This window comes from Citrus clementina, unplaced genomic scaffold (genome assembly GCF_000493195.1).
Source record: "Citrus clementina cultivar Clemenules unplaced genomic scaffold, Citrus_clementina_v1.0 scaffold_5, whole genome shotgun sequence".
Taxonomy (NCBI): Eukaryota; Viridiplantae; Streptophyta; class Magnoliopsida; order Sapindales; family Rutaceae; genus Citrus; species Citrus x clementina.
This window is the reverse complement of record NW_006262201.1, coordinates 20,337,659-20,355,244: the sequence shown is the minus strand read 5'-3', so window position 1 is coordinate 20,355,244 and position 17,586 is coordinate 20,337,659. Positions and strand designations below refer to the sequence as shown.

Below are 17,586 nucleotides of genomic sequence, written 5' to 3'. Positions count from 1 at the left end.
GTCAAAGCTGCTGAGATCTGTTATTTCTCAGAACCCATTCCAGGAAAGAGTGCTGATCCGTCGAAGAGTTCAGGTAGGTAGGTGCAAAGTGGAGAGGGAGGATAGACTCACCCCTGTTTAATCTCAAGACTTGAGAGCATGACGAGGTAAAATTTTGACTCCATCAAGAGGGCGTGCAACAAAAATGAACCCATTAGTAAATAATTAATAAGTCAAGATAAAGTGATAGCTCTTTAGAGCTTTGTTGGTGGGCCACCACAGACAGTTTAGGGTTACTTACCTTTTCATTTTTAATTTTTCTGTTCTTCAATTTTGTATTGCCAAATCGCTGCTTTAAATTTTTTATTATTTAATTTGTTCCCACAAGCGTTGTTGCGTTATTAGTTCAACGTGGCCATTATTTACAAATTGTTTTTATGTATAAAAGAAAAAATGATAACTCATCGTCATAAAATTACATGAACAAATATTCATTTTGATTATTATTATAGAAAATAAATAAATTTCATTAATAGATTATGATTATGTTAACGTTAGGGATTTGATGAGATGATCACGAAATTGACTAAACACATTCGCGAGAACAAGAACATGAATTAAAGAGTTAAAATTTTTTAAAAATAATAATAATAATAAAGAGTGGAAGTAAAGAATGTTATTTGCAATCATCAAACTGGAAAAATTTTTTTCATTTATTGAAAATATATTATCTAAAATCATTCCTTCCATCCTTTGCTAGCTAGAAATGTTGGCTTGAGAGATAGCTCTATTACAAGCACAATTTTTTTTTCTTTTTCTCTACATTTTAATTGAGACTTGAAAGTACTCTCTCTTCTATGTTCTCAGTTTTAGGGTCTCATTCTCGTCAGTAATTTGTAACTTTAAAAGTACTTTTGTTTATGAAATCCAGATACGGCTCTTTTGGGTCACACAGTAGGTGGACTCCACTTCAAAAGCTCTGTAATTCGTACAATTTGTCATTTCTCTTTCCTTCGGCGTATAGAAGATTTTAACTTTGGAATTTTTTCTTTTTCTTCTTTTGTTCATAAAATAGTAAACAAATTATAGAAGCGCACTTATTTTGCAATTTAAATTGTGTAAGCTTTTCTTGCTGTTAGCCTATCAACCATTACAAGCAAGGAAAACCCATTACTGTCTCTATATAATTTAATATAATTTCTATCAAAATAATTAATTAAATCAAATCAAATAAATAAACAGCCTCTCTTATTTCTCCAAATGATTAAGAAAGAATTCGAACGAACTAAGAAAATCTTATAGTAGTTTCGAGAGACTATTTGGTATGCCTATATTAATATTTCTCATGAATATATGATTTTTTTTTTAATTTGTAGTGAGCAATGTCACTCATCTTGTGGCGCATGATATTTTTATGGGTGGATTATTTGTACTCAAAATCTACTTTGAACACTTATTTGCTTTGCACGCTCAATTGATAATATAAAAATATAAGTTTTCACTTAAAACACTCTTTTAAAATCTTAATTGTTTGGTAAACAGTGGCTGCTATGACTTGGAAGCTATGTTGATTTGATCCTACAGTCATATGATGAAAAATCTACAATATATTTGCTGCTTTTGTAAAAATTAGTATTTAAAAGCAGCATTTTTTCTACAGCACCGTAGTAGCAAGCGGGGCCATAATAATGTTGCCTCAACACACATCCTCTATTTGTAAACTGCTTTCCACTAATAAGAGGTTTTCTCTTCATATATATAGCCCCCAAATACTCCTGAATTCTTACAGCTTTGAGGCTGCCAGTCTTACACAATTTCTCCATCACTTTCTTTTAAGTGGCTGGCACAATTTTACCATTCCCCAATTTCATAAATTAATTAATTCAACAAGGAGACTGAACACAAGATTAAGTCAATTTAGCTTTGATACCATGTTAAGTTGCCCTAGCAAGGATAAAGCATGCTAAGAAAAGTTGACTACTGCCCGCCATTTAATATTAGACAGATTCTTCATACGGTATAACTATGAAGAACTATGCCTAGTTTAATTGAATCTCATTATACAGGCTTCGATCATACTCTGAAACATTGAAGCAAAATGAAGAATTGTTGATCACAAGCAGACATAAACCAGAGACAAATAACTCAAATCAGATAAAAGAGTCTTGGAAGATAACTTAAAAAAAAAAAACATTAATTAATTCATTATCCAAGGCATCTGACTTCAAGCTTTTTGCATTGCACAGATTAACTTCATGAATATTATTGATTCCATCAAACAACATTAACATGCTGCGCTATCAATCTCAAATATATTACCAGCTCGATATGCACATTTCTCAAATAAAGAACCACTTCCTGTGGTTAATTATCAAATTGACTCAGTTATCTTATCATACTTTTGGCTGGTAGGTACTATTATCAAACATATTGATAATTCTTATGAAGGAAAAACTCATAAATGTTTGTCAGAGAAAGCTAAGATCAAATCTAGTCTCTTCTTTTCTACTTTACCAATTTTCTAATTCTGGGTAAGTTACATTGCACGACACAATAAGAAGTCATTTATATGTGTAAAAAAGACCTCAAACAATTCATGATTCACGACATAACATCCAGTGAAACAAAAAACACCAACTACAGTTACCTCCTCAGTCAAACATATGCAAGAATCAGAATACTTCTCATGCACTCAGCTTTGATACAAGTGACCAAGACATCAAGGCATAGTGGAACCATACACACCAGAAACTGACCTTTAATGATAATTTAGTTCTGAGAAACAATCACAGTTAGTAGGCCATTTTTTTTAACCATATTTTCACAAATTTCAATGGTCTAGCAGGTAAGTAATTCTTCAGGAATTTAAAAGTAGAAGCAAAAAGGATAAACAAGTACTTTTAAATGTAATTTATCTACAGAAGATTCTTTGCCATGTGGACAATTGTATAAACATTTCCTTTTACCTGAAACTCAAGAATTAAACAAAAGTATTAATCTGTAATTTGCCTTACACAACTTATTATTCTGCTACACCTAACATTAAGGCAAAAGCTTTAGATCACATACCTCGATCAATGATTTATTCAGCAACTACATTTTTTTTTTTCCCCGGCAACTACATAACAATTGAAGTCTATATTTAATTAGTCCCTCTATTAATCTAAAGTTGCTCGTAAAAAACAAAGGGGAATGTAACAATCCCCAAGAACCTAACAATTGATACTGGCGAGAACATCTTGAAATACAGAGTCCAACTTCAAGTTCACATATTAATCACATTTACAGCTAAAGAAGAAAAGAATTGAGCAAAGGAAGGTTATTGACACTTACAAATGCAAGGAACTCATTGTCTTTGCTCCTCTCTGAAGGGTTATCTCATATGTACGATCACAAAGGTCTTGGAAAAATAATTCCAAAGCTTTTGCTACAAGAATACCCAAAAAGAGAATAAATAACACAAAAGCATTGATGTTGCAAGAAAATAAGGCCAAGCAGCCACGGCTACTTACAAACTAGAACAGGGACAGCCAATGCTATCTTCCCAACATCCTCATCAGCTTGCATTATCTTTTTAATTCGAGCCTGCACATTTTTTTTAATCCTATTTGTCAGATTACAAGACTAAGTCACATAATGAAAGTAACAGCAGATAAAAAATAACATGGACAGGTAAAGATAATTTTCAATTTCAGTGCCCTCTAAAAATCGTGAGTGCAGAGCGACAAGGAAAGGAAAACTTAAGGAAAGAGAAATTCTAAGAAAATCAACAATACAAGTGGCCAAAGGAAAGGGGACGCTGCCAAAGAACCAAATAGTGAAGCCTTCCAAAGAGCCAAATAAACTTCTAATAAGTCAGATTCAAGTCATGATAACGATTGAAGATACTCTCAAAGGTCAGCCACTCCTTTCATTCCAAAGCACTAACTCAATCAAATAGGAGCAGTCTTCCAAGCTACGTTTCTGTGTTATCACCACAGATAACAGTGCCAACAACCTCCACAACACAAAAACTCCATCCCAGGCCAAACAAAGAAAAGATTGCGTCCAAATCTTTCAAACAATCTCACAATGAAAACAACAATTGATCAACAAACTTCCACTATTTCACTAAAAAATATAGCAGTAGTTCTCAACAATCCTCCCTCCTCTTGGTTAGGTTCTCAGCAGTAAAGATATTTTAGAGAGCAGCAGGGCAAACAAAAAGGCTGCCTATTCTGCAGACAAGATTGTCATCCCTCCCTCTAAGCAAACAAAACCTAGAAACTCGAGCCTCTACATGTATTCCAGAAAGCCTACAAGCAAAAAGTTGTTTTCAATTAAAATTATCTCCAGCTCAACATCTAATTGACATGAACTAATTTGGTAACTGAAGCTTCCAAGCACAACACTGGAGACTGAGTTCAAAACTTGCTACATACTGACCAATGCCATCTAGTCAATACCATATGCTTTGCAAATATTCTCAAGATGACTATGTTATCACCGACCATTATCAGATATTTAATTCTTCTGTAGAGACCTGATTCGATCATTTCTTGATAAGTCTCAGATTTGATATAAAGTCAGTGCTAACTCAATCTCAAAAGCCTGCCTCAATAACTTAATGAGGGTAGATGAAATGAAAGAAATAAATATGATCCCTTACAACAAAAGCCCTGAAATAGAATAGGATAAAGTATGTTAACAAAATATTGACACAAGACCCAGGCGCCATGTCTATGTCTAACACAAATGCATAGACTCCCACAATGATTTCTATTACAAAGCAACATCCCAACTCAGCCAACAAGGCTAGAGTCATATGACAAGAAACTTCCAACCCACTTCAAACCTCGTAAAATGATCAACCTATTCCAAACATAAAACAGAGATTAAAAGCAGCAATAAAGTTTCAATATTTCTGCTACACAAAATTTTTCAATTTAATCAAGCTACAGGCTACTCGAGCAGGTGGAAAGTTTGACGTAAACGTTGACCTATTTATAGAAAGATAAGGCAAAAGGTTTGATGAAAACATTGACCTATCTATAGAAAATTAAGGCACGATGCACCATGCAAAATATAAAGTAGAAAGGAGGGGAACCATACATGCATAACAGGCTAAAGTCCTCAGATCAAATGTTACCAAATGCGTGAAACCCAAACTTAATTTGAGTAATTTGGCGGATGGAAAATTGATCTATTCTATGTCCAAAAAAGCCAAGTCAAGGTAACATAAAATAGAACTCTAATAACATAATTCTGTCATTCTATCCTTAAACAAGAGAGTGGCAACAGAGATGCACTAATGGAGAAAAACAGATATTCTCATCTCCAAAAACAAGTATGCAAAAAGGCTCTAACAACAAGGAAACCATACGTCCAATATAATTTACATGTTAATCATAGTTATGGGATAAAACCGATATCTTCCACGAAACAAAAGCAAATTAAAAACCCCATGACATCCCTAAGAATGTGACACCTACTGGCTTCAGAACTAAACCACTAAATAGACCCCCAAACACACAAGCAACATAAAAATTCCCCACACAACTCCCACAAAACTATGTAACACTCAATTGACTTTTAACCTACACAATCATGAACAGGCGAAGTACAAATGTAACCAAAGATCCCCATTAATACCCTAGACATAAAATAAAAAGCAACTTTATTTCATTAGAAGCCACAATCCTACTATGCAAGTATCTAAAACAAAAAACAAGATAAAACCCAGGTCATTTTGTAACATAAGTCACCCGAAACTGAGCCTCCCATAAAAAAATTTTTACAACACACCACCATCATAATCAATCAGTAGAATCCAAAATTAGATCAAAACACCACCCAGATCACCCATGCCCCGTAAATCCCTAAAACTGAGAACCCACAACTAAGTTCTAGTAAATATCGATTCAAGCAAAGAAACCAATTTCAAATTACGAGGAAAAGCCGACCCAGATCAAATATTCCCACAAATATCAAAAAATGAAATTAAAAATATATATAAACTAACTTTTAGGGCAAAAAAAACAAGAAATCCTAATTATCAACCAATCAATCAGTAAATTAAGCTACTAAGCTAGAATAATTAAATAAAAGAGAGAGAAATAGAAGACTTACAGCTGGAAAACGTGTATCGAGCTTCTTCCTCATAGTGTAAAAATTTGGAGCATTAAAGTGAAAAAAAAAAAAAAAACTATATTCTTAGTAGATTAAATTTATTTTTGTCCAAAGAATATTGGTAACATGCAAAAAATGATCACATAAAATCTAGTAAAAAAAAACCATCTCAGATCCGATAGTATTTTCTTTTTTGTTGCCCAGAAAAAATACAGAGCCTCGTTACACCGGAATATCCGTCCGTACAACTTTGACGAACTAATAGAAGGAAAAAATTAGGGAAATTTACAGTAATAACCAAAAAATTTTTGCTTTTTTTCATCTTAACCCCCCAAAAATATTTCTATCAACATTAACCATAAAACAACATTTGAGACCAAAATACCCCTCCCTCATCTCTCCCCCAACACTCCCTTTCACTCATCTCTCCCAAACCGATCCAACTCCCATCATCGGCAGCGACATCAACCCTCGTCGGCGGCGGCTCCATCTCTCACCGGCATCCGATCTACGATCTACAACCTTCAACAAAACCTAGGTTAGTTATTTTTCTTATTTTCATTAATTTAAAATGAGATTTTAGAATAATAATAGTTATAGCTTGAGAATAATAGTGGTGGTGATGATGTTTGTGGTGGTTGGTGGTGTTTGGGAGTATTGTTTTCGATTTTGGAGTGATTGCGCTTAATTTTAGGGGTGGGGAGGGAGGGGGGCAGGGCGCGCGCGCGCCCATCGCTGGGCAGCAGCGCGCGCCCATGCGCGGCTTGCTGTCGCACCAAAGCTGGTGCGACAGGCGCGCTTGTCGCACCAGTTTTGGTGCGACAGGCTTGGCTATCGCACCAATTTTTTGGATCGACAGGCTTGGCTGTCGCACCAATTTTTTGGTGCGACAAACGCCTGTCGCACAAAAAATTATAGTTTTTTTTTAACGAGTCAATTTTTTTTTCTCTAATGTAATAATTTTATAAATATTACAGATACATAGCGAAATCAGAATCACCGGATATTGAAGTAGGCAAAATGTATTTTCGTTATGCTGATCACTTTCCTAGTCGAATTTCGAGCATGTGTATGTTATCTTCGGTCGTAAAAGCCATCGAGGAAAAATTAACAAAGCGGCAGTTGAGTATGTTCAAAAAGGATATATTTGGGCATTTCTTGGAGTGTCGAAGTTTTCTATTTAGTGGGGTAATTTTGCACAATCTTTTACTGCGGCAAGTGGCCCATGAAGAAGATAGTCGTGAGGATCAGTTATGGTTTCAAATTAGTAAGCATTTGATTCGCTTGTCAATTGTCGAATGGTGCTTGGTTACTGGACTTTCATTTGGTGTTGATACCAATCAAGAAAATGATGAAATGGAGCAGAGGCTACGGAATACGTATTTTGGTGGGGTGCATCGTAAGATTAATGTGAAGCAATTCGATGCAGTATTTAAGGAGTTGAAATTCGAGGAAATGGACGATATGGACGCATTAAAGATTGAGCTGTTTTATTTTGCGGACAGAGTACTAAATGCAAGAAAAAATCACTGCCAAATTAATTTCGATTGGCTTGACCAAGTTGATGATATCTAGTACTTCCGAAAGCGTCCATGGGGTCTATTGTCGTGGGAAATGATTTACGAGAGTCTTGACAATGCACTGTTCGAGAAAGACGAGAAATTTAAGAAGACTCTGTTGAAAAATCCAGATCATAATATTGAAAAATACAATCTTTACGGCTTTACGTCTGGGGTTCAGGTGCTTTTTTTTTGTTTATTAATAAGTTTTATAGTATTAAATATTTGATAGTTGTTTTGTTTGATTTTTCACTTTGGTTGTTGTAGGCTTGGATTTACGAAGCAATCGGAGGGTTGCCATCAACATGGGTCGTCAAAACGAAGAATAAGATTCCCCGCATTCTGCAATGGAAGCCCATGGTGTCTTTGAGAATCAACTTTGCTGAGGTTTATTCGTTCTTCAACGACGAATCTCGTCTTGTAAGCAATATGTATTACTTATTTTTTTAACTTTACTAAATTTAAGAAATGTATAATTACTTAAAATTTTCAATTGAATTTATGGCAGGGGGACGTTTTACAAACTCTTGAGCCAAATTCAAAGGAGAGTAGCAGAAAATATTGGCTCTCTGTGAAGGATTACTTGCCAAGCATTCCAAACTGGGTTCATAAGGCCGGTATACTCTAAGTACTAAAAATTTGTTAATCGAAATTTTTGACTTTTCATTTACTAATTTTAAATGATACTTTATACAACACCAACCCTCAATCAACGCGATGCCGTCGGTTACAAGGCAATCAGACGAGCATGACGATCATGACGACATACCAAACCCAATACCAGAGCAGCGTCAGATGCCATATGCAACACAACCCTCCCCATTTCATCGTCACATATATCCATGGGCATTGCACATATACGATATAATGTGTTACTAGACCTCAAAGTTGTCTTCATTGTGATACTATAGTCATTAGGGTTTATTTGTAACACCTCGTATACTCTTGCCAATAATTGATCAAACAGATAATTTTTTCCAACCAAAAAAGCTCAATTTTTACCATTCACGTACTCCATACGGCCATTCTCTAATGTCTCCCACCAACCATCGTAACACAATTCAAGTACAACTGAATCCATTAAGCCTGAAATTATAAAAAAAAATTATTTGAGTCCTATTAAAATAATACAGTTTTAATGAATCTCCAGGTGGGTGCGACAGGCAACCCGTCGCCCGAAGATAAAGTCACTGAACAGTGACTAAAAGTTTACAACTGCCTATTCAAGAAAAGTACACGTGCGTAAGTGGATTGTGACCTTTATTATTATTATTATTATTTTTCCTCTGCTTTAAGTTTTCGGCAGGAAAAAATTCTTTTATCCCTCATCCGTCCATTTCATCTTTATTATTTAAATAATAACTGATTTTATCTTATTTTTCAAACAATAACTTAAAACACCGTTAAATTAATTTATCATCAATTTATTACATAATTCATTGAGAAAAAATAGAATTTTTAGTTAAGGAGATACAAACTATTTTAAAGTAAGATTATCAAATATAATTAAATAACATGTGACTTTCTATATAAATTTAAAGTTTAAGGATAATTAATAAATTAACAATAATAATACTAAATACTATGTACTTATATATTTAGGACAAAATAAAAAATATAAATTTTATGGGCACTAGAGTGAGTTTTTCTTTTTCTTTTTATCTTTTTGCTTGTCTTTAATTTTAATATGGTTAAAAATAAATAAATAAATAGTACTGTTATTTTATTAAAAATAAATACAGACTCTTATACTTACTTAAAAAAGCACACGATAAGGAAAAAAAACACAAATTTAATATACTACTGCAGAATAAAATACTCTGCAATAGAGTGTATTTTTTTATCTTTTAATTTATTCTTGACTTTAATATGGTCATTAACCCTTAATTGGAAAAAAAATTATTATTGTTGTTGTTGTTATTACATATACATATCTATTAAAAAAATTTAGTAGACTTCATTACAAAATTTAATGAAAACGCAGACAAACATATTTACATATATAGAGCATATTCTTTAGTGCTATATTTATTTCATTAAATTATTCTTAAATTTTAAATTTATACAAATAGTTAAATGTTATTTTTTTGTTTTTAAAATTTTTATTTTAAAATGATTTGCATCTATTTAATTGAAAATCTTATTTTGTCATTAACAAATTATATAATAAACTAATTGTAAGTTCGCAGGAAAGTGTTTTAGACTATTGTGGTAGGATTGAAATGAATTATTTTTTAAAAAATAAGGATGAAATAAGTATTTGCATCAAAACCGTAAGGGTAAAAAGTCTTTTTTCCTTTTAGTTGCCAAATGCTGATATTTGATATTTTCCCCAAGTTTTTGTTTAGAGTTACAGTTTTATCCTTAAATTAATGACTGAATAACCATAAATTACACAAGTTTATATAATTCTTAATACATAAAGCATTACTTCTATCATTATCATACAAAAAACTAAGACATTTGTATAATGTTTAAAATATTACCTGCATGATCATTATTACGAATAAGATAATAATGAATTGTTTTTAAGGCAATTTATAATAATAACAGTCAAATATAATATCTAATACGATACTATAATGGATAAATAATCAAAATTGAAAGAGAATTTTTTTTTTTATCTAAAGAGATAGGTACTAATAAAAGAATATTAGAAATAATATATGTGTGTATGTGTGCACGGCTACAAAGATAGCGAAATGTTTGGTATTACATAAGGTTCATTTATCAAATAACTATGGGTAAATATCTATCGACCATCTAATGTTTCACATTTTATAAAAAAATTACTAAATATTTTTTGTTCTGCAGCTATCTACTTAAAGTTTACAATACACTTTTCTACTTTTTCATTAACACTGTTAGAGGATTTAACAAAATATTGATAAAATAACTATTTTACTTCTAAATGTAAAAACATATTTAATTCTTGCTAAATGACTAAAAAACAAATTTCATTTTGTAGCTATTGACTCATCAAACCAACTAATTTATACCTCACTTACAACATAAATCAAGAATCCATGTTCATATAATTTATCCTATATAACATATTTTTTACAACAATGACAAATCTTCAACAACAATAAATCACCAATAAATACAATCATAATTATTCAAAATATAATCAAAATAACTATAAAACCAGTTACAGGAAACTTCAAATATTATAGTGTGTTCCTACCAATAAAAAAATAACGACATAAAACTAGTTATAGGGAACTTAAAGTTTACAATTTATTCCTACCAATTCAAAATAACAACACATTCCAAAATTATCCAAAATAACAACCAATAGGTTTTTTTTTTTTTTTTTTACATTCAGGACAAAATAATTATTTATCAATATTCTATTAAATCCTCTAACAATACTAATAGCAAAGTATAAAAGTGATACATTTTATAGACTTTAGATAAAAAACTGCAAAAGAAAAAAGTTTTGGTGTATTTTTGAAAAATACGAAGTGTTAGGTAGTCGGTGGATATTTGGACAATAACTATTGTTAAAGGAATTATTAATTTTCTCACTAATATTTAATGAAAGTTTGAAAATATACAAAGATTTTTTAAATTATCAACAATCCACCCAAAGTTTGTAGAATGTATAAAATTTTCATTATGTCATTAGCTACCTTTAAATTTTATTATGTAATAAGGATAATTTAGTCATTTAATATGATGTTGTTTCACACATGTGCACGCACACACACGCACACACATAAAATGGCAATATTAAATATATATATATATAATGCAAATTTTTGGGTGGATAGTTGATAAATTTAAAAGGTTTTGAATACTTCGGAACTTGCCTTAATCATCGGCGTAGTTTCCCTATAAACAAATTTAAAATTTAACATGCAAGCTAGAATGATATATATTAGTAGAATCTCTATAAATTAATAGGACTAAGACCATTTAAAATCTATTAATTAAAAGAGAATTAAATAATCAATGAATTAATAATTTATCAATTAATCGATAAATTAATAATTTATTAATTTACAGAGTTATTTACCATGCGGTAAACATACATAGATAACACTTCATTTGTTATTGTAAATTTACAATTCGAGATGTCAATTTTAGGACTTCTAGATACAATAAGAAAAATAAGAGATGAGATCTAACTAAATTTAAATTGTAGGAAAAAAAACAAGTAACAATAAAGTCATATTTTATGTAAGCAAGTGACAATAGAGTCATATTTTATTAATTAATATATTATAGTCAACTACATTGGTAATTTTAGCAAATTATTAATTTATGATTTAAACAAGACCACAAAGTTTTATAAGATTTTTTTAAGAAAAATATTATGTTATTAATTTATCGTAATTATTGATTTAGTCCATTGGCCCAAGACAAGATGGTAATAACTTATTATATAATAGAGATTATTAATTTATCGAATATTAATTTATAGAGGTTCTAACAAAACATAAGAAAATAATTTTAAAATTACTCTATTGAAATAATTTTAGAATTTGATGTATCATGTATTATAAGGTATTTTAGGAACACGAAAAAACGCCCTATGCATATATTTATATATCAATTCATAAAATCAACACCACCTGGGTGGAGACAAAGTGGTGAAGTGATTCCAAAACGAACATGGTGGTAAACAGGTAATGAAGGCAGTACTAAGAAGGCAATTTAATTGTGGCGATTAGGTGGCCTCGGAAAGACATCACCTCGTTTTTTAACTTTAAATATTTGGGATGATAAATTGCGACCTTGAGCTGCATTTTCTTAAGTTCAAACTCAAGCAAATGTTATTGATAACAGGTTTAGACCATCTAAAAGCCCTCCAAACTTGGACGGACTGACCCAAATTTTCATTAATTTTTTAAACGAATATTTAATAAAGTTAAAAGTAAAAAAAAAAAACTTAAATTAAAAATGATTATCTAATCCTAAAAAAGTAATAGTACAGTACACAAAGTACTAGCAATATAATATAATCAATCTTAAATAATGGTAATAAACTATATAAATTATAAATTAATTTTTTTATTTATAAATCATAAAGTCTGGGCCAAATTCAGAATTTTTCTACGAACCCTTAATTAAGCTTATTTACAGCCGATTTTAAAATTGAGTGGAACTAGTAGCACCCTGTAACTTTCTTTTCAAACCCCTTTTTATACCAAAACCTACTTTAATTCCCAAAATATCATTTTCTATTTTTTTTAATTTTTTTATTTAAAAAGAAAAACAATTCAGTTTTTTTCCAAATAACTTTAATTACATATATTGTTTTTATAAATTTTTGAATTATTAAATCATACATATTTTACTCAAAAAAAAATCAAATACATGTACGAATTAAGTAGAATTAAAGTGGACTCAAATAACCATTATTTATTTTTTAAAATTAAAAATAAGTTTAGAAAGTTTTGTAAATTAAAGTGGACTCAAATAACTATTATTTATTTTTCTAAATTAAAAATAAATTTTGTAAATTTCTCAAGAAAAAGTTGTTTGTGAGGAAATAAAAATTGTAAAAGACTTTGATGTAATTGTATGGTGTAAAGAGTTGAAAAGAGAAATATAATGGTATAACTAGATTTATTTTGTCGTTTAACATAATTGCAATAGGAGAAGAGTTTTATAAAGATTAGAGAGGGGTGCCAATAGTTCTAAGTTATAACTCTTTAAAATTTTTTACCAATGTCTGTATCTTTATGATGCAAGCCGAGCCCCAGTCCACACTTTTTTATCAATCCCATTATATATTATCAATCAATTACTAGTACTTGCTTATCACCAAAAAAAAATGTATTAGTACTTGAATTTGTTCTTTGGCATGTAATAAGTAAATTATTGTGAAATCACACTTATTTGATGACCCTGACATTCTCTCCAGAAAAAGAAAAAGAAAAAGAAAAAAGGTCTCGGACGTGATCACATACCTTGCTAAGTGCCGACATGGCATGTGTATGCGTGGTAATGATAATGTTTAAATACTTTAATTTACTCTATTAACAAATTTAAATATCAATTTTTAATCCTTGCTATTGGTATTGGTCAAGGTCTTGTAAGAAAAAAAAATTTCACAAAATTTAATTTGTTTTCCTTTGAATTGTATCCTATAATAATAAGAATCTCCTTTATTAAAAAAAAATAATCTATCTTTTAACTGCAAATTTACTATAGCAGCAAAGAGTGTACAACAATCAACATTTTAATGGGTACCCACTATAGAGTTATAAAAAAAAAATCATGGCTACTTAGTATCTAAGACATTGTTATATATTATCAACTTATTATCGTTTTATTTGTGTATAAAAAACAACTAAATAGGACCAATGTAGTATATCTTAGAACTAAAATTAAAAAATAATTTATGCTTGATACGAAATATCTAAGTCTTGATTGATACATCTTCTTCGCTGAAAAGAATAATCATGACTTGATTAATTTACCTAAGCTAAGTATGCAGTTGAGTTTGAAGTTTGAGTATTGTTTCTTTGTTTAGGTAAACAAACATAATAGAGCAATAACAAGCACACAGATATCCCTCCTTGCACTATGCTGTAATAAGTAACTTGGCGGTTGTAAACAATTATAGAAATTATAATATCAAATGTTATTAGAAAACAAAAAAAAAAAAAGATTTTGAGGATTGCTACCACTGCACCTTTTAATGGGCAAAATAGTGCTACAAATATAACTCCTTCCTTTTGTACACAGAATCCACCATATTATCCTTTTGTCATTTACGGGATTTGAAGTCTGCAAATATTTTTCTGGATAATGACTTCAATCCAAAATTCTCTGATTTTGGGCTTGCCAAACTCGGACCTGTCGGTGATAATACACATGTTTCAGCTAGAGTAATCGGAACATATGGTTACTGTGTCCCAGAGTAAGTTTAGCATTCATGGCTTGTTACCTTGGCACAGAGAGAGAGAGAAGTATGCACGTGAACTGCTGTACTTTTGTCCCCATCACGCTTTTTTTTTAATATTATTATTTTTATTTTTATTAATTCTCCGTAATTGGTTTTCATTTTTTTTTATTTTTTGTTAATTTTTCAGATCCTCAGCTTTGCCTTTGCAAACCTTCAGATCCAATCAACGGAAGCCTTCTTCTTCTTCTTCTTCTTTCAATTCTCTGGTAAAACGCAATATCCTTTGTCGTTTTTTTTTTTTTTTTGGTTAACATGTAATGAAAATGAAGTCTCGCGTCTGATTTACGACCGCAGGGATCTATGAATTATGCTGATCTGAATCGACGTATAACCGTTAAGTTAACTATATAATATTTTAATCTCAAATTCATTTCTTTTTTTTGTTTTCTAAGAGAGTAATATTAGCTTCAACTGTGATGCTGTTCAGTAGGAGTGCTGATATTTTTATTCACAAATATCTTCAGATATTTTATGATATCAAATATTCTTGCTTATTCTCTTCTATTTATTTACTGACTTTAATGCGCGTATTGTCGAGGAGCTAAATATGCAAGTATATATAAAAATTAAGTTCAACTGATAATGGCAGTCTTATTATGCCATTAATTTTTGCCAATTACATGTCGATTCAGTTTGTTGTTTGATTTTTATGTGGATCTGTTACTTGATTATACATGAACATTCACTTGTGGAAATGTGGTGATGAAATTTATTTTCAGGCAATTACTGGTTCCACATTTAGTAAGGAGACATCTAATAACTCTTAAGTTAAGAAGGAAAACTCCGAGATCTATAGTACTAATATGACAGAGGCTATGGGTGCTGGTAATTTAACTCGCACTATGCTCTAATTTTGACATCAACGAAGCTGTGGAATCCCTTAAGTGAGAAGGGACACATTCCATGTTGAAGGCATGTGTATTATTGTGGATTTGCAAAATTTATCTGTAACATGATTAAATGATGTTTGTATATTGTATTATATGATTAAAGCATGAATTAAATGATTTAATGCTCCATTACAATGGACATGTTCCTCTAAAAGCTTCATCTTTATCTTAGTTATCTTTCCTTTTCTTGACTACCTGCGACTGCTGCTAATCACTTGCTTTATATTCTCATGCGGTTTTATAACTTTATCTCCATCTTTATCAGAGGGATGAACTATAACTTCAATTGTCTTGACTCGATTGTGGGGTCATACCTACAGGCGATCCTCATTTCTGAAAGGGAGCTTTATCCTCACAAAATTCATAGAACATTTCGAGATATACAAAATTCATAGAACAGTTCTCTTGGAGATGCATAGTGCCATATTCTGAGGGTAATTACATTTGTTAATTACATGTGCCGGAATATTGATATTAATTTCTTCTCCTTTACTTTCTTTATGCTTCATTTGGTTTTTATTTGTGCTCTTTTATTTTTAGGTAATGATGAATTTGGATCTTGTAGCTGAATGAATGTTTTACCAATGGAATATTAATACTATTTAAAGTGTTATGCAACGTCGAGTTCATGTGATACAAAATTATAATGCTTAACCTATATAGACATGGTAATTCTCAAAAGAGTGGAGCTATGTCTTATCAAACCCCATAGTTCTTTGAGTTATTTGTTGAAATGCTTGAACTAGTTTATTAGTCAAATATGAGGTATGAAAATGAATACAATCCAAACGCTATCTTGCGTTCCAATCTCTGTTGGAGTTCTGTTTCAATGAAGCCTTGTTGCTGCTCCTGTGGATATAATCTTATGAATTATTTTATGACCTGATATTTCCATAATTCCGTGTAGGTTTGTATTTAAGTAGGCTGAGCAGAAATAGAATTTTGTGGGTGGGGGCTGCCTATCTGCAAGAACTGGAGGATCAAGTAAGAAGAATTGGAGTTAGTTTTCCTGTCTTTTCCTAATCGTAATTTTGGCATGAATATTTTTGCTGCATTCTTTTAGTTTTTTAATTGAAGTTTATTTGATTTTCATGCTATGTGGTCTGACTTTTGTTGTCTCTTCATCAAGTCCTATGAATTCAGAACCTTATACAATGAAACAAGTGATTATGCATGCCGTTCAGGAAAAGGGGCCGAATAGACTAAATGCTTTTATACAATATTTGATTTCTTAGGCTGAACTAGTATTCTGTACTATTGAGTTTTTCATGCCCCCATATTCTGAAGATTGAAAATTTATACAGTTAATTTCTAAATTAAGTATGTTAGTTTCCAAATTGACATTATTAGAAAAATGGTCTTTACTGACTTTAGAATAGTGTCAGAAATTACTTTCACTGACACTTGTTAATTGTGTCAGTAATCTGGGAGTCAGAAAAATAGTGAGTAAGTGGTGTCAGTGATTATTATTACTACAGTATCATTGATATTATGACACTATAGTGTTAGTAGTTATTGATATTTTATCAGTGTCTATGATTACTATTACCATGGTATCACTAGTTAATTTATTTTAAAAAAATAAAAAATTAAATTGGATCATTGCCTATTGATTTATTGATAAAATTAAAAGGCACCACAAAATAACAAAAAGAAATTGATTTATATCACAAAATCTTTCATTTCACATTTAAATATTATTAGTATATATTACAAATTCTAAAACTTCAATAACCAAAATATGAGATATCCTACTCTCATAACTAAATAATCCAAATTCAATAAATAAAAATTTCTACCATCCAATCAAATGCCTACTACTTGTGGCTAAATTTAATAAATCTAGAAGCTAAATTGAGAAGGATGATTGCCTTTCACTCTTTGAATATGAGTAGTATAATTGCGTTATCACACCAGCAGCTTCTCCATTCAATAGACTGTATGGGTTAGGATACAAGTGAAGTTGAGGAATAAACACTTCAAACATATTGATCAAATCTGCATATGAATACATGGAAAAGAAAAAAAAAATTAGCTGCCAATATCCAGCCATTAGAGAAACAACAATTAACAGAAATAAAATTATTTTGTTCGAAAGAAAATATACTCATAAGCTATTTATAAATAA

General features: G+C 30.8%; 2 protein-coding genes across 10 annotated transcripts in view; one reads left to right on the top strand and one right to left on the bottom strand.

Annotated features, from left to right (window-relative positions):
- Nucleotides 1-6,303, bottom strand: part of LOC112098499 (dr1-associated corepressor-like) — a 10,649-nt gene extending 4,346 nt beyond the window's left edge. For 4 of the 9 annotated variants that reach the window (XM_024184999.1, XM_024184997.1, XM_024184995.1 and 1 more), the window contains exons 1-3: nucleotides 6,088-6,303; nucleotides 3,492-3,564; nucleotides 3,313-3,406 (exon numbers count right to left, since the gene is read on the bottom strand). In XM_024184999.1, the coding sequence (XP_024040767.1) occupies nucleotides 3,313-3,406; nucleotides 3,492-3,564; nucleotides 6,088-6,120 (200 nt within the window). In that variant the 5' untranslated portion in view covers nucleotides 6,121-6,303. The other 5 variants (XR_002905601.1, XR_002905600.1, XR_002905602.1 and 2 more) reach the window with 5 other exon arrangements.
- Nucleotides 6,304-7,107: 804 nt separating this feature from the next.
- On the top strand, nucleotides 7,108-7,662 carry LOC112098018. Its single transcript, XM_024183621.1, has one exon. The coding sequence runs from the start codon at nucleotides 7,108-7,110 to the stop codon at nucleotides 7,660-7,662; it is 555 nt and encodes a 184-aa protein (XP_024039389.1).
- Nucleotides 7,663-17,586: the final 9,924 nt, after the last annotated feature.

Coding starts and splice junctions, on each gene's coding strand:
- LOC112098018 (XM_024183621.1), top strand. CDS start 7,108: ATGTATTTTCGTTATGCTGATCACTTTCCTAGTCGAATTTCGAGCATG.